Source organism: Bison bison, unplaced genomic scaffold, assembly GCF_000754665.1.
Source record: "Bison bison bison isolate TAMUID 2011002044 unplaced genomic scaffold, Bison_UMD1.0 scf7180017864473, whole genome shotgun sequence".
In the NCBI taxonomy this organism is placed as follows: Eukaryota; Metazoa; Chordata; class Mammalia; order Artiodactyla; family Bovidae; genus Bison; species Bison bison.
In genome coordinates this window covers 7,572,377-7,594,720 of record NW_011495034.1, presented here as the reverse complement: position 1 = coordinate 7,594,720, position 22,344 = coordinate 7,572,377, and the positions used below count along the sequence as shown (strand labels likewise).

The 22,344-nt window shown below is 34.9% G+C and overlaps 1 protein-coding gene across 1 annotated transcript in view; it reads right to left on the bottom strand.

Annotated features, from left to right (window-relative positions):
* TRDN (triadin) overlaps positions 1-22,344 on the bottom strand; it is a 281,398-nt gene that overhangs the window by 131,451 nt on the left and 127,603 nt on the right. Inside the window, exons 6-8 of the mRNA XM_010861777.1 lie at positions 19,230-19,283; positions 16,127-16,186; positions 8,446-8,625 (exon numbers count right to left, since the gene is read on the bottom strand). Coding sequence (XP_010860079.1) covers positions 8,446-8,625; positions 16,127-16,186; positions 19,230-19,283 — 294 coding nt within the window. The remainder of the gene's footprint in view (positions 1-8,445; positions 8,626-16,126; positions 16,187-19,229; positions 19,284-22,344) is intronic.

Below are 22,344 nucleotides of genomic sequence, written 5' to 3'. Positions count from 1 at the left end.
AGGAAGCAACAGTTAGAACTGGACATGGAACAACAGACTGGTTCCAAATACGAAAAGGAGTATGTCAAGGCTGTATGTTGTCACCCTGCTCATTTAACTTATATGCAGAGTACATCATGAGAAATGCTGGGCTGGAAGAAGCACAAACTGGAATCAAGATTGCCGGGAGATACCAATAACCTCAGATATGCAGATGACACCACCCTTATGGCAGAAAGTGAAGAAGAACTAAAAAGCCTCTTGATGAAGGTGAAAGTGGAGAGTGAAAAAGTTGGCTTAAAGAAATTCGAAGATCATGGCATCCGGTCCCATCACTTCATGGGAAATAGATGGGGAAACAGTGGAAACAGTGTCAGACTTTATTTTTTGGGGCTCCAAAATCATTGCAGATGGTGATTACAGCCATGAGATTAAAAGACGCTTACTCCTTCGAAGAAAAGTTATGACCAACCTAGATAGCATATTCAAAAGCAAAGACATTACTTTGCCAACAAAGGTCTGTCTAGTCAAGGCTATGGTTTTTCCAGTGGTCATGTATGGATGTGAGAGTTGGACTGTGAAGAAAGCTGAGCGCCGAAGAATTGATGCTTTTGAACTGTTGTTGGAGTTCAAACTGTTGTTTGAACTGGTGTTGGAGAAGACTCTTGAGAGTCCCTTGGACTTCAAGGAGATCCAACCAGTCCATTCTAAAGGAGATCAGTCCTGGGTGTTCTTTGGAAGGAATGATGCTAAAGCTGAGACTCCAGTACTTTGGACACCTCATGTGAAGAGTTGACTCATTGGAAAAGTCTCTGATGCTGGGAGGGATTGGGGGCAGGAGGAGAAGGGGATGACAGAGGATGAGATGGCTGGATGGCATCACCAACTTGATGGACATGAGTTTGAGTGAACTCTGGGAGTTGGTGATGGACAGGGAGCCGTGGTGTGCTGCAATTCATGGGGTTGCAAAGAGTTGGACAGGATTGAATGGCTGAACTGAACTAACAATGCCATCTTCCTAGAAATGTTTCCCCAATCTTGAACATAGTACTGTCAGTTTTTAAATCTGAAAACAGAGTATAAGCAATTAAGTTACTAATTCTTAATTAAGATGTTAGTAAAGAATCCCTTGGGGCTTCCCAGGTGGCTCAATGGTAAAGAATCCTCCTGCCAATGCAGGAGCTTGGGGTTCAGTTCCTGGGTTGGGAAGATCCCCTGGAGAAGAGAATAGCTACCTACTCCAGTATTCTTGCCTGGAGAATCCCATGCACAGAGGAGCCTGGTGGCCTATAGTCCTTGGGATAGCAAAGAGTCTGAGAGGACTGAGCAACTAGTACTTTAATACCATTGTAGTATTTACTATGGGGCTTCCCTGGTGGCTCAGTGATGAAGAATCCATCTGCAGTGTAGAAGATGTGGGCTCAATCCGTGGGTCAGGAAGATCTCTTGGATAATGAAATGGCAACCCACTCCAGTATTTTTATCTGGAAAATTCTATGGACTGAGGAGCCTGGCAGGCTATAGTCAAGAAGGTCGCAGAAGAGTCAGATACAACGTAGCGACTAACCAACAGCAACAAAGAATTCCTGTGTATACTCTGGGCAACATTTTAAGACAGGAGAGATGATAGATACATTCCTTTAGGTAAAAAGACTTCTCCATTGCTGACTATTAACTCCAAGGTTGACTGTCTCCATCAATAGTAGTTCTCTGGAGTGATTAACTAAGGTCATTTGCAAGTGAGAAAATCAAAAAGTTTTGAAAAAAAGATTCAATATTTGAAATATGATGGATTTTAATATTTATTCTGTTCTTGTCTAAAAAAAAAGAATGCTTTCATTGTCACAGGTCTTTTATTCTAAATTTACTGAGACTAAGATGATTCAACCCTTCACTTGAAGATATTATTGAAGATATTAGCATTTTTTTGTACATAAAGATATTAACACTTTTTTTGCTTTCAAGAGACTTCATTTGCAATAGGCCATGCAGTCATAGCAAGTAAAATTAAAGGCCCTAATGCCAGTTATTACTTCTGGTTTTTATCGGTTTACTCTAAATCTACACATGCATTATGCAATTTTTTAAAAAAAATTAAAATAACAGTTTAGTACATATAAAACAAACAATCTTGAAAGCAAAGACTGTTAAAACAGACAAATAACAAGGATTATTTGGAATACCTGGTTTTAAGTCCCCATGGACAAATATGTCAATCATATATCGACAGAATGCATACTGATCTGACAAAAGTAGAAAGAAAAAAAAATGAAAAAATGCATCAATACCTTTCTTTTTTTCTAGGGAGAAATGCCTTAACAAAATAAAGTAGCATAATTCTATTTTAGTTACTACAATACTTTATGTGAAGGAATAATTTGCACGCATATGAACACAAAGAAATAATAATAGACATGTTTTCATTTATTCCATACAAAAAGAATACCCTTTAAAATGAAAGCAGACTAGTTCATAGTGATATTATAGTGGTTGTTTTTAAAGATCAAAACCTTTGTCATCAAATTTATTATGAGTCATCATATTTAAGCAACTTTTCCCATTGTTTACATATATACTTCCAAATAATGACACAGAAGTTTCACAAGAAACTTGGAATGTTTTATCAAATACTCACTCCCAACCCTTCACCTGATTGTCTAAATGAAGCTGTAGAATGTTTCTTGAAAAGGAAGCATGAGCGTTAACCCCTTTGCAATGTGTCAGGTCTTCTACATAGAGATTTTTTTCAATTAGAAGAGTAAAATTCAGGAGAACAACCTTAACAGCACCAAACAACACCATTCTTAAAGTAACTGATTGGGTAATCCTTATCAGAGGATCATCTTATAATCTTGGTTAGTTTATCAGCCCTGGGAAAAGTCAAGAAAAGCACAGATTTGAGCTTTTAGGGCAGACTTTGTCAAAAAGAATTTCAGAAGTTCTTTTTTGTTTCCTTCTAAATTAAAGACATTGCACTGAACTTTAAATTTTTATATAACTTTAGATTCTGCTGAAGTTATTCCAATCCAAATTTCAGTTGATGAATCACTGCCTAAGCTTTACTGTATCTTCTTTAAAGCTTGCAGATTATTAAATGAATCTTGTTCAAAATGATTTACATTTTAATGTTTTTAAATAGGCATCTTATTAATTCAATAAATCCAAAGGCAGCTTTAGTATCAAGAGAGTTTATTAAATTTATACAACATGACATACCCTTAGGTGCTTTAAATTATGTATTGATATATCAGACCTATGAAATAATGAAACATTACTATATAAATACCCCACAAAAGGATTTTTGTAAAACTCATTGTTTTTAGAGTTTTACAGTATTTTTAGAGTAATCCATTTTATTATGAGACTCTGCTAGGTATTTGAAAAAAAATAAATGCACCTACTGCAGAAGATGCAAAAATATAATTCTTTTCATTAGTACCTAAATGAGTAGGCCAGAACTCATAAAGTTTCAAAAATTTGCATGGATTTTGACTGTTGAAATCAATCAACAATCACCAGTGAGGTGGGTAGTGGCAGGGAGCTAGCTCTCAGATCAGTCCAAGAATCTATTTGTTCTTGGATGTACTGACGGTAATAACAGGGGATTCTCATCCCCGGACCAGGTAATCCTATGATACAGCAGAGAAGATTAAGGTAGAGGGTATTTTCCCTTTTCTGGGTATAACCCTTTTCCTTAGTGAAATTGTAGAGTGAGCCATTTGACTCTAAGATGAAAAGTGCATTTCCCTTAAATTGCAAGCTTGAGGTTGGGAAGTGAGGAGTTCCTAAAATTGGCAGGCTTTCCTCTTTCAGTAGTTAATGTGACTGATCATTTTAAATGTGTCCTGTCTACATCTCAAGAAGTTGTTCTCAAAGGGCAATTTAAGTACAAAAAGATGAGGACTTTGTTAAAATGCAGATTTCTTGGCACAGTCAGGCCAAGGAAAAAAAAAAACCCAAAAAACAAAAACCCTACAATTCGATGGGGTCTGGACCCTAGGAATATGTATTTTTAACCAACTTCCCATAGGAATCAGATTAGACCACATTTTTGGAATAACTAATTTAAAATCATTAAAAATGTCTTTTTTGACAATCATTTCTAGTGTCTCTAAAGCCCTCAGCAACAACAATGGAGAAAGTATGTATCTTGGAAGTTTAGAATGCAGAGACTTATTGCAATTTGAAGGGTTTGGACACCCCCCAAATGAAATATGGTGCTCGGCCCCAAGCTGTGCTAGGCTGTTTTGTATACATAACAGGTGGACTAGTTTATTGAATTAACTAAAATCTTCATGCTTCAGAGAGTCTTCTTTAACTGAATGCTGACAGAGTAATGAAGCTATATGTCATATTATTACCTAAGTAAAATGTTTGTATTTCTTATGCCACTATTTTCTGGATCCAAAAGCATTTTATTTAATTAATGCACCAGTAGTTCTACATGCTTCCAATTTGAAAAAGAAAATCTCTTATGAACTCAAGAAGGTTAATTTTTTTAATCTAGAAAATTATTTTGGTTATACCACACAGGAGGTTTCTATTATATTTAACTGATGCTGTGATGTTGCATTTTAATGGCATCAGCATATCAATAAGAAGATGAAAGTATTTTTACAATATTTAAAGTTAAGAATTTTTTTTGGCCACATTTTGTGGCATGCAGGGTTTTAGTGCCCCCACTAGGGAAAGAACCTGTGCGGGAATTACCAAAGTTAAGACATTTTAAATATTTTAAATTAAGATGCTCCCTTCCACCTGTCCTGTGTGCTGATCTTAACAGCGTGTAAGAATTCTAGACAGGTATATGTCGGGCAGTCCCCAGTGTGTTTGCTTCACCTGTCTGAGGATAAAGCGAATCCAGGCCATCCTGAATTTGGAAACTTCATTTTATAGAAATGCTTCTTTAAATCCAACTCAAATGTTAAAACAGGTCATTTTTTTTCCTAAAGAAAATCTGAACTGTTCTACTATTCTTTCATTGTTATGTGACAGTCATTCACATAAGGTAATTTTATATCTCCTCATCCCTTCTTAGTTTTTTTTTTTCTCCAAATGAACATCTTTCTAGGAATACCACATGCTGTCCATCTCTCCCCTTCCCGATCCTCAGGGAGCAGTGATAGATGTCATTCAGCGGCTGCCTTGTTGGTTGTTCCCTGTGGAGTAGCAGCTGAGAGAAAATGCATTCAGGGTGCAGAATGTTAACAGAAAAGACATTTTAGAAAATCTCTAATGAGAGTGGGACATATGTGGTCTGGCGCTCTACGGCAGATTCACATTAGCTACAATTTCTCTGCCTGCCATGAATAGTTGTTTAAAAAAGTAAGAAGAAGGAAGAAAAGAGAGAGAGAGCATAGCAGTGGGGAGGTTTGATTTTTCCTACCCCACAAATTTGCCATAGCCTATGAGAAAATCAGAGAGCAATGCTTGATCACGCTGACCCTTCTTATCCTACTTATTAAAACAGATTGGTCCATAAAAAACAGATTATGTAGTGCATAAGAGTGTGTTTCGGAGAAGGCAATGGCACCCCACTCCAGTACTCTTGCCTGGAAAATCGCATGGATGCAGGAGCCTGGAAGGCTGCAGTCCATGGGGTCGCTGAGGGTCGGACACAACTGAGCGACTTCACTTGCACTTTTCACTTTCATGTATTGGAGAAGGAAATGGCAACCCACTCCAGTGTTCTTGCCTGGAGAATCCCAGGGACGGGGGAGTCTGGTGGGCTGCCGTCTATGGGGTCCCACAGAGTCGGACACAACTGACGTGACTCAGCAGCAAGAGTGTGTTTTAAGTTTAGAATAGGCAGGTACCTATAGATATATATATAAAAATCTTATTCCTGATGCTTTAGAACCATGTATGAATATATATGCATGTATACTATATAATTAAATCATTTGCTACACATAAAAATCTGTGTCTAGTGAATAAAAGACCTAGAGAACCTATTTATTTAAAAAGCACTATTAGAGATCTATATGCAAGTATGAATCAAATTCATTAGGTCTAACTCAAGCTAAGCAAATAACCAATCCTTTGCCTAAATGAGAAATAACTATTTTACTGAATCAAAATCAATACATGTCTCAAAATCAAAGCCACCTCACAAGTAGATAATTTAGAAAACACTATGTCTTTATCATGGTTGAGTTAAAACTATAATGCAATTATTTTAAAAACAAATGCTCTTAAATCATAACATAATTTCTTAAATGATATATTTATATATCTGATAAGCTTTTACAGGTAAAATTTCCATTATTTACCTAATAATACATTTATCTAATTGAGATGGCAGCTCTTCTCAATAGAGAGCCTGAATTTAGCAAAGGCATTTGTTTAGCTGATAAAATCACATTTGTGCTTTTATTTCTAAGTCTTAAGTGATAGTTGAACATTCTTTTAATAGATAAATAGTTCTTTTATGTGAAAATGAAATTAGTAGATTGAAAATGGAAAGGTAATATAATGCTATCTTCAATAATTCTGGTTACTGTTAGGAATAAAATACAATATATGTGACCTAGAAAATAGATATCATTTGGAAATATTTTAGTGATGAGTCCCCATCAATAGAATATGTACCCTAAATAAGTAAGATACTAAAAATGAACATTGAAAAGTGTATTTGTATTCTTAGTTGCTAGATGAGTATTTTGGTACTCCCATATATAAATGGAATGAATTTTTACATGCTGTATTTATGGGAAAAAAATAAAAATATGCTTGGTACATTTAATCAGTTTCATGTGATTCTTTTGTTTTTGTGATTATTTTCTTTTTGAAAAGACAATCTACAATGCAAAGTATTTTAGGATTTTTATAATAATTTTAAATAAGTATATTAGTGAATCAGAAGATTAATTTTCCTGTCTATCACAATAAAATAGTCCATTCAAAATATTTTTTATTTATTTACTATGTTTTTCTACCCAAAATATTGCATAAAAAACATACAGCTTTGCTAGAGATGATAATTAATTTTTTAATTGATTCAAGGCAATATAATCATCTTTAAAATTGAAGAAAGGCTTTGGGCTTCAAAGATATAATTTCACTCATGTCTCCTGCATTCTAGGTGGATCCTTTACCAGCTGAGCCACAAGGGAAGCCCAAGAATACTGGAGTGGGTAGCCTATCCCTTCTCCAGTGAATCTTCCTGAACCAGGAACTGAACTGGGGTCGCCTGCATTGCAGGCAGATTCTTTATCAACTGAGCTATCAGGGAAGCCTCTTTAAATATTACTTTGAAATAAAATTACTTAAATACAAAAATTGGTTATTTACTAAAAAAACAAAACAAAACACTTTTCCTTTCTTTTTTTCCTTTTCAAAATATATTTTCAAAAAATATACCTTTTCCTTCATATAAACAAACATTTCCAAATATTACTTTTGCATTCAGGGAAAAAAGTGATTCAAAGATAAAATATGAGAGTAGATTACAAAGACAAATACCATATAATTTCACCTTTATGTATGGTTCTCAAATTCCATATCTTGTACCTTATAGTAGGAAAACTTATTTTCAGTTTCATTGTCCAAATAGCGTACTCAGTAATGACATTTTTAACTTTTTAAATGCAAATCTTATAGAAGCAAGTCCTTAACTTTAGCCCTCAACTAAAATTATTAAAGCTATCAGAATAAGGAAAACATTTTAATGTTTAAAAAACATTGATAGGAATAGTCTGCACAGAGAAGATCCCACAATCTGTGTGGGGAAGCTCAGACTGTGTACCAGCTTGCAACCAGGAGTGGATTTAGGCAAGGAAAGATTCAACAAGGGCTAGAGATGTTTGACAATAAGGTCCTCAGCAAACCTCTTAAAACTCCACCCTTTTATGTTTACAAACACCTTTCTTTAAAGAATGTCATTTACATTCTACCTTCATTTAATTGCTCTATTTCTGTGAAGTATGGATGTAAGTTTGACATCAGTCTTACTGAAAAGCAGCACTATATGTAAGATACAAAGTTTTCTAAGGTCATAAATTTAGTCATTGTACAAAATGGATTTAATAATTCAATGTATCTTCTGAATTATGTGCTCTTGCAGAGCTACAGGAATGTATGGATACTTTTTCTGATACTTATTCTATATGATTTGAAGATATACCTTTTAATAAAATTGCTGTCATTTTCCTGGATGGTTGTTCTTCAAAGAGTACACAAAGGACAGAGAGTATGTGTCCTTTAAATAATTTCAGATACTAACTCAAATTCTCTTTTAAAAGTGCTTCAACATGCATCTTTAAATATGTGAACACAGTTTAGTGTTTCTATAAATAAAATTTAATTTCCCAATTATTGTATTTCCTTTCAGGTATATTCACTTATACACATCTTTTACTCCCTTCTCAAGGCTGATCTTCATCTTTTTCAGGTTTTAATTTCACTGCATCTGTTTCTTGCCCCACACTCTCTTAGAACCTCTGGCCGCCTCCTCTGAATGTTTACCTTTCTGTTCATGCTTGGACACGGCTGCAGCATCTTTCTCGTCCTTTTTAGGTTTGGGTGAGGTTTTCTGTACTTCTTTTATTTTAGTAGCTGTTTGCTTCACCTTCTCCTGTTTCACACCTTTCACTTCCTTTTTAATCTTTTCTTCAATCTTTTCTCTAGTCTTAGCTTTCTTCTCTTCTGTATGGAGTTAAATAAAAGTTTAATCATATAAGTAAAAAAATATATATAAACATATTTTTAAACCAATGCAGCATTTTATCTTTCATTAGTTATTAAGAACAATTTTAAAAGAAAGAGAAAAGAAAAACAAATTAAAAAACTGTGTCACTGACATAAATTGTGACTATTATTTGACTTTTATACAGCTTATGAAGTGGCATGTTAGAGTACTGAAAAAATGTTAACTTGAAAGTTGGGCATTTTCTTAATTTGTACACAAAAACATTATTTTTTAGGTAGTCAGGAACTGAGTATATCAAAAGGGAGGCATTTGGATTCTGCAGGGCAGTTATATATAGACATGCTCAGTGAAAACCCATGTCTGTACCAAAAAGCCCAATGAAAGAGACCTTTTAAATGGATATGGTCATTTTGTTCTACAAATGAAATATCTTCAAAGTTATTCAAGAAACTAAATTTTCAACACAATAGTTTTTAAAGATAACTACTGTGAATGTAAATGTAAAATGATTTGTACTGGTAATGAATATTAGAAACAAAAGAATAAAACCCATTAAAAGATAACTCAAGAGACATTCAGTCTTTAATGGTTTGACTTTAAAGTAATGGAAAGAGAGTAGAAATTAAGATGTCGGCTCCTGTGTCAAAAATAATAATTCAATTGTCTTTTAAAGCCTTTGTGTGTGTGCTAAGTCGCTTCAGTTGTGTCCGACTCTGTGCAATGCTAAGGACTGTAGCCCACCAGGCTCCTTTGCCCATGGGATTCTCCAGGCAAGAATACTGGAGTGGGTTGCCATTTCCTCCTCCAGGGATCATCCCAACCCAGTAATCAAACCTACATGTCTTATGTGTCCTGAATTGGCAGGCAGGTTCTCCTAGTAAACAGAAAGGGCTATAAATTAGAATACATATGAATTTTTATTTATATTCTATATGTTCATATTCTTAATTTTATATTAGTACATGTATTTGGAGGAAGAGGACTGGGACTGTGAATAAATGAGTCTGTGAATGTTTCAATTTTTTTTTTAAAGCAACAATAGTATAGTACATTTGTGTAAAATGTTTATAATAGATGCTGCATATAGGACATTTACTCTACGGGATCACACATAATCCTTGACTTCATAGTAAGTCTACTATAGTGCTGGACTCTGTCATTTGCCTATGTAATAGGTAGACTTTATTGTCATTCATGTTGCAGAATTTGATGAAAATATTATAATCAAGTTTCTTGACTTTGTGCAGTAAAGAATAATTTGAGACTAAGACAAGATAATATTATGAAGTCCTGCAAGGAGAAGGATAAACATGATAATGCTCATGAAACCAAAATAACCTGCAGTTCTACATTTAATTGAATGGGCTACCACCTCCCAAAGTTTCCTCAGAACTTTGCAGGGAGATATTGATGTTGTGTTAGGGGTAGAGGGATATTTCTATGATCAAATAAATTGGGAAACATTAAGCTAAACTCATTTCTTTTCTATGGAATTTCTCAAAGCTAATGTGTATTAAGAGTCTTCAGGGAGGTAGATTATGCTATCCACTGTTTCCCAAAGCTACTGACCATAAAACTCTCATAAAAGAATCACCCACTTACTCCACAAACTTCCAACATCTTGGTGGCTTTTGTGACTTCAATCAACTGGGGATTTTCTTCTATTCCCTTTAAACCTCAAAGTCTCCTTTACTGCTTTCTGCTGCTTCCTACAGCAGGCACATACATTGCTATGACTGAAACCAACACCTCTGTCCAGATGACTTTCAGTCAACATTGTTTCAGGACCCCACACCAAAATATTTATCAGTTTCTGCCTGGAGAAGAAGTTCCTTTGAGAGGGCCAACAACACCTCTAAGTCATAGAATTCACATATGATCTAACAAACACTTCCAGAGAGCCTATCATGGCCTGGCTTCAAAGCCAGTTGCCAGAGCTCTGAAGATCAGCAGATTCCTATCTGAGGAATGTCAAGTAAAAGCCTGTGACACCCAATTAAAAAAAAAAAAAAGGAAACAAAACCAAAAAACCCTGTGATATGTAGCTTCAAAAAACCCTTTGATATCTAGCTTTATTATCTCTCCTCTCATAGCATTTTCCCAAAAATTCCTTTCTCCAACAGACTACTTTGTTTTTTAAAAATTATCTCATGTATTCTCTACATGTCAAATATTGCCAGGCTATATCAAATGTATGTTCCATATCTTACACATATATAAATCCCTTTGTGCTCAATTCATATGCAACAAATGACTCTGCCCTTGGAACTAATCATTTATTCACCAGTGCTTAGATTTGTCTCAACTTTTGTTTAAACACACATGCTATACCCTACGATTTATCTTGTATTACAGATGGCTTTCACATATCTGTCTTCCCTACCAGACTGAGAGAAATTTGAGAATAGGAATTATATATATACTATTCATTTTGTAGCAACATAAGGTCTAGCACAGTACTTCTTTCAGAGAAAATGAAGAATAAATGTTATAAATGAACAATTTCGTTTTAGAAAACAGTAAATTATCTTTAGATCATGTACACAACATAGAGACATATAGATTACATATGTAAATATGTGTTTAGAAATGGACTTGACCACAACCTGGAAAATCTGCCAACTAGCTTTTTGTTTGTACTTTTATATGTGTGAAATTATTATCGTGGTTACCTTAAATGACACCTGATCACTTCTTGTAGGTAGCAGCTGATTTAACTTTAGCTTTGTACTATGAAATTAGACATATGAAATTAAGATTTACTTTTAGTGCCATTACAATTTACAAATGAACACAGGTCATTTTCTTATACACAAGACTACACCTAAAACAAATTCATTTATCTGTGGTTTTTAAAGTATAAAAATAACAAAATTTTCTCTTTTAGACATTTTTAGTGATCTTCATCTTTCAAACAGGTAATGTTTCCTCACATTAAAAATAAAAAATGGATGAGAATGCAACAGTGATGTGGATATAATGTGGAAAATGCCATAAAAGTAAATCAACACCCAATTTATATTTATTTTTATCAAATTAGATAGGTATTCTTAAATTTTGTGCCAAAATACTTTTCCTGATCTTTCTCAAAAATAATTTAATTGACAACTGCATTTAGTAGTTAATTAAGGAACAATGAAGCAAAAAGTATTGTCATGTTCAAATCACCCAGCTCAGTTTGGGAAGACATTTAATTTATTACTTTTGTCAAATGGAAAACCAAATAGCCTAAATGAAAGAATGACATCAGCATATTTGATCCAATTTTGGAATACCCATTAGCAATCTGTACCAGAATCAAAATATCTTAATCAAAGAAGGGAAATCATATTATGCAATAAACATGCTAACAAACTATACCTTTTTGGAGTTAGGAAATAACCTATATCAACTCTCGTTCATTAAGGAAATGCTAACTTTTAACTTTATCTCAGTTACTTATATTCTTATTAAGTATTTTTGATTTTTGGTAGGCCAGGTTGACTTACCATGGCTCCCAAAGACTCCTACTTGCCTACTTGTATAATCTTCATCCTTTGAATATGGACTGGCCTAGGAATTTGATGCAGACCAATAGTATGTGGTTTCCATGGTTAGTTTACATAAGATTGCTATTTCTGTCTTACTAGCTGACTCTTTCTCTTGCTGAATTTGATGACTCTAGCAATATTGGTGAGACTCATGTGGCAAGAACTGAGGATGGCTCCTGCCAATAGCCACCTCCTCCCCCCCAAAAAAACTGAGACTCTCTCAATTCAATAGGCCTTGAGGAATTGAATCTTGCCAACAGTCATTTAAATGAACTTGGAAATAATTCTTCCCCAGCTGAGCCTTCAGATGGGACTACAGCCCTGTCTAACACATTGATCACAGTCTTGTGAGACACTGTAAAGTAAAAGACTGAGCTAAACCATGTCCAGATTGTCTGTGTGGTAATTTTTATACAGCAAGAAATAATTAGTACAGTATTAAATAAATATTTGTTGAAGAAATAATTGATGCTTGAAGAACTTTATTTAATTAGCTTTGGAAAGAATACTTGATTTATATTCGGTTCACTTGGGGTTTGGTCTTAGTTCAATTACATACTAGTTTTCAATCTGGCCAAATTGTTTTCTCTTCCCAGAGGTAAATTTCTTCATCTGTTAAGTTAGGTAATTAATTGGGATAGTCTCTAACATCCTTACTATCTTAAAGTTTCAATTCATCCATGTTATCTTCAAAAAATGATGTTTTGTTATCTCATGGAAAAATTTAGTAAAAAAGACATCGTCCTCAAATATCTAATTATTTTACATTTTATAGGTAAACACTAAATTTTGAAAATAGATTCCAATTTTTATCTACATGTTTAGTCTCTTGAAAATACTAGATTGAAATTTCCAAAATATATTGATCACATAAAACCTATATTTTAAAATAAAAGGACAGATAAGATAAAATGGCTAAGTAGGAGGACACAGAGCTCACCTGCCCCCACGAACACATCAAAAATACATATATATGTGGAGCAATGCTCACTGAAAACAAACTGAACATTGGAAAAAGACTCTTTTTATAACCAAAGCTCTGTAAAAAATACACACAAAACCAGGTAGGGAGGGAAGAGAAGCAATTAGGTTGGACCTGCACCTTTATGAGAGGATACAGAAGAGGAACAGGATTACACAGGCTTGGAGATTCCCTTCTGGGAAGTGAGCAGTTCAAAAGACATATAGGCCACCCCAGTCCTGGGTCTAACATCAAGAGTATGAGTCCCCTTAGCTGATTTGAAAACCAGTGGGACTGACAGCAGGGCTGGAGGAACATAGACTATGCTGGGGAAGAACACACACATGCTCACTTTTTCCTGAAACAAGGCAGAGGAAAAAAATTGAACTGCCTTTGCTTCTAGACAGTTTCTAGTGACCACCGCACTCGTGCCCCAGCCTGAGCCAAACACCCCTCCAGCCATGCTTGTTCTGTGGTGCAGCTCCACACCAGGCCAAAGGCCGCCACAGCTGAGGAGAACGCATAGTTGTAAAGGACAGAGCTGGCTCATCTGAATGGGGTGATGGCAGTCATTCCTGGCACTTATAGCAGATACGAAGTGGACCAGAATTCGGCCGGTGCTGGGACCACCCCAGCCTGCACCCTGAACCACACTGAGCACACGCTCCAGCTCCTCTTGCTCTAACACTGCTCTGCTGTACGCTGAAGGTGCCAATGCCCAGAGTCAGGAGACCACACACTTAGCGGGAACAGAACCAGCTCCGTTTCGATTATCAGGGCTTCTCCTACAGCAACTTGGGACCGGATCCAGTCCTCAACAGGGTGGTATGAGCCTCAGAACAGAGAAGAAGCCCATGCTTACACCTGGCTCTGGGCCTAGACCCTCCATGTCCAATCCCACATCCTACCATGGTGAGAGCAGCCACAACCCCATGGGAGAATGAGACTCATGCTCACATCAGATCCACCCCTCCCACCAAAGCCACTTGGCACACGCAGACCACAGAGGCACTCCCACACAAGGACAGCCTTCAAGACTGGGGTAGGCTACTGCATCACATAATATCATACAGAGAGTTAAGAAAAATGAGAAGATGGAGGAATTTGTTTTAAGTGAAAGAACAACAACAAAAAACTCTGAAAAAACAACAAGAAACAGAGATAAATGGTATCAGATAAAGAGTTCAAAGCACTAGTAATAAGAATGCTAATTGAATTAGTGAAAAGAATAGACAAACCATGATAATTTCAACAAGAAACTACAAAATATAAAAAAGAAACAGACAGAACTAAAGAGTACAATAACTGAAATGAAAAACACACCAGAAGAAATTAAGAGCTGACTAGGTGAATATAAAATAAATAAGCTACATGACTATATGGTACAACAGGGGAATACAGACAATATTTTATAGTAACTTTAAATGGAATATAATCTATGAAAATTTTGAATCATTATGTTGTATACCTGAATACAATATAATATTGTAAATTATAATATATTGTAAATCAATTTACTGTTGTAAATCAATTATATTTCAATACAAATACAAATGTATTAAAAATAAAATTACAAAGACACACATATGATACCATTTATATAAGGAATCTAAAAAATAATACAAACGAACTCGTTTACAAAACAGAACAGACTCACAGACAGAGAAAACAAACTTATGGTTTCTAAAGGAGAAGGTAGGGAGGGATAAATTAGGAGTATAGTTTAATAGATACATATCCCTATGTAAAAACTAGATAATCGACAAGGATTTACAGTATAGCACAGGAAACTATATTCAATATCTTATAATAAACTATGATGGAAAAGAATTTGAAAAATATTCATATACACATAACCAAATTGCTTTGGTATGTATCTGAAACTAACACAATATTGTAAATCAACTATACTTTAATATATATATAAATAAAATATGAGAAAGAAAATTGAATTTAGTTGATAGGACTGAATATTTAGAAACTATGTTTTATAGATCATCTATAATTTAGTAGATAATATTGAATATACAGAATCTATATTTTTCTAACATCAAACAAACAATTGACAAATTTAGAATAAAAACTAGTTAATGTAGTCTTCCAAAGTTTATAACATTACATTCATATTCTAACTGCTTTTTTCTTTGGTATATTATCAAGACAATTTAGGCCCTTACTGGCTTAAAATATTGATCAAGATGATGCATTATTCTTCTTGAAAAAAGAAATCCTTAATGTTAGTGTTCTAAAATTAAACTCAAGGTGTAGTACTAATTAAACTGTAAATCAGGTATGTTTGTACTAGTTTGCCATTGTTCTAGGAACTCCTGCAAATTTAGCTACTTAACCCAACAACCAGGATCTATTATCTCCTGGTTTCCATAGTTCAAAAGTCTTGTTACAATGTCGCTCAAACAAGTTTTCAGCTTAGGGTCCACAATGCTAAAATCAACTTGTCAACTGGGCTACATGTTGCTACATGTTGTGAAGAAGGGCTGGCTTCCACACTTCTTCAACATGTTGGCAGGATGCATTCCCTTCTTATACTTTCCGTGTGCCTCCCTCAATTTTCAAGCTAGTAATGGGGGCGAGTCCTTTTCACATGTCAAAATCTTTCTTTTCTGTCACTTCTCTATGTTTTTTTAAGGTTCATGGGGATTACACTGGGCTCACCTGGATAATTCAGGAAAACCCCCATATTTTAGATCTATCTTAACTATTTTTGCAGACTGCTTTTTGCCATATAATGTAACACAGCCAAGGGGATGACACCAAGGGGTGAAGGCCATGGGGGCTAAAATTCTGCCTGCCACAGACAAGAAAGCTCTTCAATTTCTTCTCATATTTGGAAATGCTCTATTATTTTAAGTATTCACTTTTATTATTCTTTTACATATTAAATTTCAAATGTAAAGTCAAATTTTTTGTAAAGGAAATGCTAAATGCTTACAATCATCCAGCTGCTACCCCAAATATATTGCTTTTAAAACAGAAAGTATAACTTACCTTTTGCCACTGTCTTTGTTTCTGGTTTTTCTTTTTTCTGAATTTTTTCCTTGTGAGTTGCTTAAGCAGAAAATGTTATATTAGTACACACTTTTAATAGATTTCAAGACTAAGCTTTTTCTTTACCTCATTTTTACAGCCACCAAAATCATAAGCTAGTTTGATGACATTAATGAACCTAATCCAGGAATTTTTAAAAAATCACCAATTTAATAAAAACTATAAAAAAAGTTAATTTCAAAGACTTGGCATTAAGATTTAGAAAGCATTTGAAAGCTAGTCTCATCCTTCTGTTTAAACTTACCATTCTAAACGGTATTTTGGAATTGTCTCTAGGAGAGACAAACAGAAAAAATAATTTTATAAGAATTTGTGGAAAGATGTATCATTTTACCAGGAGGAAGCTCTGTCTTTACAATGAAAAGAAATAATTAAATCAATATTAGAGCTTTGATTAAGAATAGTGTGTCTTAGGACTTGACTTCCCTGGCAGTCCAGTGGTTAAGACTTTGCCTTCCAATGCAGGGGGCAAGGGTTCAATCTCTGGTCAGGGAGTGAAAATCCCACATGTCACATGGTCAAAAAGTCAAAACATCAAATAGAAGCAATATTGTAACAAATTCAATAAAGAGTTTAAAAATGGTCCACATTAAAAAAAAATAAAGTAGTATGACACTATGAATTTATTGTATTGATTTCTATTTTCCTTACATAGACTAGTAAACTCTTATGTCTCTTAATGGCTTAAGTAAATGAGTTCAGAGAAGTACAACATGTAAAGGTTATTCCTATATTTCAAATGTATTAAACAGTGCAGTTTAATAGTTATCCAAATCACTATACATTTTTCAACATGTATATACTATTTATTAAAGATTAATAAGGAGAGGTAAAGAAATTAAAGAAAAGTAAAGATAAAATAGTAGATTTTAATGAAAACATCCAGGTTAAGGAAAGAGTCAAATTATTAGGGTAAAAAACTGGAGCCCTAATTATTTTCATTTTTCTAACTATATCTTAGGAATATTAATATCCATCAGTTTTACTTGTATTATAAAAGGAAAACGATGTGCTTAAAACATATATTTAAATAATCTTCTTAAAATACAGTCTATGAACGGTTTCACCAGAATTTTTGAGAGATGATACAAGCCTCATAGAAAGCTTAGAGAAGAAAGTCCATGAGATCGTAGCAGCTATGGAGTTACCGAGAGAGCAGGCGCCTGCACCTCCAGGGTTTCAGCCTTTCCACCCCTAAGCCTGCCCCATGGTCATCTCTACTACCACTTGGGGTTATAGGTAACAGTTTAGAAAATATTAGCTGAAGGAGGAATAACATTCGAGGTTATTGGGCTACAGCATAATAACTGTCTCATAAAAAGCAAATGCCTTTAATTGGTATACAGTAAATAAAAAGACACAACGGTTCTGTTTCAGCATCTCAATTTGGGTAAGTTTCCTTCAAATGTATGATTTAGTGGCAACAAATTCTCAATTAATTTTAATGAAAAGTATCTGGCCATTGTAAAGATTGAAAAATCACAAGAAATATAAGATTATTTCCTTTAGTCGGAGTACACAGAATCTGATGCCAATAACTGTGTAAGTCAATAGCTGGTAGGAAATGGACACCTGTTTCTAGAACAGAGAAGATGACTGTACTGAAATTCATGGATATTATCACAAAGTAAACCTTAATAAAAGAACAACTATTTAGTTCAAATATCCAAATGTGAGTTTAGAATAGAGAAGAATGAAGCATGTTTCAACTGATCTGATTTCTAAGCATTGTAAATTCTAGCTAAATAGAATGCTTTACAAAATAAAATTGCTCAGTAGTCTATGTGTATTGTAGATACAAAAATCAGCTGAAATCTAGCCTAAATATCCTAGACATGATCCACTTTAAAACAAAAGCAAAAAAATTAACTTAGAATTTTATATCATATTAAAATGGATTTTTGATGAATTAAAGTTAAATATGAACTTAATTTTTAAAACTTGAGAGATATTACTAATTATTGAATTAATCCTTATATGAAGATTCAAGAGTAGAAATACCAAAAGAAAATATCAACATATCTAGCCACATAAAAATTCAAGAATATAAATAACACACGCTTATCACACATATGTACTCACACATGTCTATTCATACAGACAGAAACCCTTACATTAACTATGACACTGAGAAATGCATTTGTAAATGCAATAGGCCAGTTACATATAGCCAGTTTAGACACACACACATATCATCAGGAGAAACAGGAAGTAAGTGTGAAGAGTTACATAAATGTGTATCACTAAAAACCATATCTAAATCTTTAAATCTACAAATAATAAATAATCAAAAGATAGAGTTAATATAGCTTAAGATATATATTTAAATATCTCCATTTAAATACTATGCAGCATTTTTAAAAGAATGAAGGAAATATCTATTTACTGATATGAAAAGACATCTAGGATGTAATATTAAATTATAAAGCTAGAATATAGGACATGCTAAATTATATGTAAAAATAGGGAGAGACAATAATATATATTGTCTTATAAAGGCAAAACAAAGTTTTGAAAAGATGCTCATAAAAGTAGCTTGCCGTCTGTTTGTGTGGGTAGATGAGAAAAGGGATCAGAGGGTGGGAGCAAGGCAGGAGCGTGCTTTCATAAGTACCTTTACATGTTAAACAGTGAGTGCACATTGCTTATTCTAAATAAATAAAAGCTAAAAAAAGTTTTTAAATCCAGTCTAATACATAATCACCAAATGCAAGTTAAAGTAATAGACTATACTTTTTAACCTATCAAATTAGCAATTATTTTTTGAAATTATATCCTCATTGGCTAAAAGCAGCCTTAGAACTGTCAGGAGGAGAAATTAATACATTTCTAGAAAAGAAATTGGTAATGGATTTCAAGAGAGTCTTAAGTATTTTATTTCCTTTAACCCAGAAATTGTTCTTTTTACATTCAATTCTAAGGAAAATTATCATAATATAGTTTCAAAAAATAAATTCATGGTCATCTAAAATCTAACATAAGGAAGAAACGGTCAAACAGTGACGGGCCAATGAGTAGAACAGCAGTAAGAATAAATCCATACCTTTCTTCTCAGGTTTTTCTTTTTCTTTTAGCTTGTCTTTTTCTTTATGTGTAACTGAAAAGAAAGACGATATTTTTCATTTAAATAAAGGGAATACAAGATGAGATGCATGGCAGTCCTTGATATCAAAAATTACCTACTGCCTTTGGATATTTTTATTTAACTACTATGAAGCTTTACATAGGTTTAAATGTTAAGATAATTATAGATATTTTAAATTTCTATTTTTATTTCATAAGTAAGGAAAAATTCACACCGAAACTAGTCTGATTGAAAAGAGTATCCCTAAACTTTTCCAAATCTTTAACTTCAGTTTAATGAATAGGAAAATTTTTTAAAATGTGAAAGTTGCTTAGTTGTGTCTGAGTCTTTGCGACCCCATGGAATTCTCCAGGCCAGAATACTGAAGTGGGTAGCCTTTCCCTTCTCCAGGGGATCTTCCCAACCCAGGGATTGAACCCAGGTCTCCTGCATTGCAGGTGGATTCTTTACCAGCTGAGCCACAAGAAAAGCCCCAAAATGTATTATGCTATATGCCAAAGAAGGCCAACTCAATACTGGAGAAATACTAAAAATATAAAGACAAAAATACAGAGATAATCTAAATATGAAGCAAAGAACACTCAATCTAGTATATGCAATATATGTTAATCTTCTTCAGAAAATTTCTACACTAAAAGTTTTTGAAATTATACTGAGGCGAGACTAGAAGGACACCAAACTGTTTCAAAGAAAACAAAATGTAATTCAATATGAGCTATGATTCAATTAATTAATATAGTAGGGCTCAAATTTAAGTCATAATCTTCCCCTATAATTTAGTCATAACTCTTATTAATGGCACCTCCAATTATCCAACCTAGTAACTTGGGACTCATCCAGGATTCATCTTTTCTTTCTCATTTTTGTTCATTTGCCAAGTTTCTTCAATTCTACCTTTAAATATCCCTCTTACTTATCTTCTTCTATCCAATATTACATTTCCAACCTACCATTTATTTACACTAAAATATAGAAATTGGGTTAGGGATAGCGCTAGGATTCCCTGGTAGCTCAGCTGGTAAAGATATCTGCCTGCAATGTGGGAGATCTGGGTTCGATCCCTGGGTTGGGAAGATCCCCTGGAGAAGAGAAAGGCTTTCCACTCCAGTATTCTGTCCTTGAGAATTCCATGGACTATACAATCTATGGGGTCACAAAGAGTCAGACATGACTGAGCAACATTCACTCTCACAGAAAGAGCACTGGCTATGTGTTAAGACTTGGCTAGTCAAGACAGACTTCATCCTTGTCAACAATGGATGATGGATGCTAAACAAATAATTACAAAGGTAGTTAATTGCAGTTAAAATAATTGCTGCGAAGAAAATATTCAGGGACGCATCAGTTAAGTTCAGTTCAGTCACCCAGTCGAGTCCGACTCTTTGCAACCCCATGAATCACAGCACGCCAGGCCTCCCTGTCCATCACCAACTACCGGAGTTCACTCAAACTCACGTCCATCTAGTCGGTGATGCCATCCAGCCATCTCATCCTCTGTCGTCCCCTTTTCTTCTTGCCCCCAATCCCTCCCACCATCAGAGTCTTTTCTAATGAGTCAACTCTTTGCATGAGGTGGCCAAAGTACTGGAGTTTCAGCTTTAGCATCATTCCTTCCAAAGAACACCCAGGGCTGATCTCCTTCAGAATGGAGAAGCATATCAATGTTTAAAATGAGACCTAATCTAATCTGTGTGCTTGGGAAAGGTCCGCTGGTAGAAATGAGATTTAAGAATGTGAATGATGAGAAGAAATTAACCTAGTAGGGGAGTGGGAAGGAGAAAGGGAAAGAGACCATTTAAAAGATGGACTATGATATCCTTCTTGGGTATATTATTATTATAAATATTATTACAATAATATCCTGAATAGTATCTTGAACACTTAGATTTTGATTTTTCTGAGTCTCCGAGTAGCCTCCCTAACATGAAAATCTGATCATATGTTGATCTGATAAAGTGTTAGTATCTCCCTCCTTGCCTAGCATGATAATCTGTCACAATCACAATAAACTGTGGAAAATTCTGAAAGAGATGGGAACACCAGACCACCTGATCTGCCTCTTGAGAAATCTGTATGCAGGTCAGGAAGCAACAGTTAGAACTGGACATGGAACAGACTGGTTCCAAATAGGAAAAGGAGTACGTCAAGGCTGTATATTGTCACCCTGCTTATTTAACTTATACGCAGAGTACATCATGAGAAACGCTGGACTGGAAGAAACACAAGCTGGAATCAAGAGTGCCGGGAGAAATATCAAGAACCTCAGATATGCAGATGACACCACCCTTATGGCAGAAAGTGAAGAGGAACTCAAAAGGCTCTTGATGAAAGTGAGAGCGGAGAGTGAAAAGGTTGGCTTAAAGCTCAACATTCAGAAAACGAAGATCATGGCATCTGGTCCCACCACTTCATGGGAAATAGATGGGGAAACAGTGGAAACAGTGTCAGACTTTATTTTTCTGGGCTCCAAAATCACTGCAGCCATGAAATTAAAAGATGCTTACTCCTTGGAAGGAAAGTTATGACCAACCTAGATAGCATATTGAAAAGCAGAGACATTACCTTACCAACAAAGGTTCGTCTAGTCAAGGCTATCGTTTTTCCTGTGGTCATGTATGGATGTGAGAGTTGGACTGTGAAGAAGGCTGAGCGCCGAAGAATTGATGCTTTTGAAGTGTGGTGTTGGAGAAGACTCTTGAGAGTCCCTTGGACTGCAAGGAGATCCAACCAGTCCATTCTGAAGGAGATCAGCCCTGGGATTTCTTTGGAAGGAATGATGCTCAAGCTGAAACTCCAGTACTTTGGCCACCTCATGCGAAGAGTTGACTCATTGGAAAAGACGCTAATGCTGGGAGGGATTGGGGGCAAGAGGAGAAGGGGACGACAGAGGATGAGATGGCTGGATGGCATCACTGACTCGATGGACGTGAGTCTCAGTGAACTCTGGGAATTGGTGATGGACAGGGAGGCCTGGCGTGCTGTGATTCATGGGGTCGCAAGGAGTCGGACACAACTGAGCGACTGATCTGATCTGATCTGAGGTACTGTATCAAATATAAAAATATCTTATTAT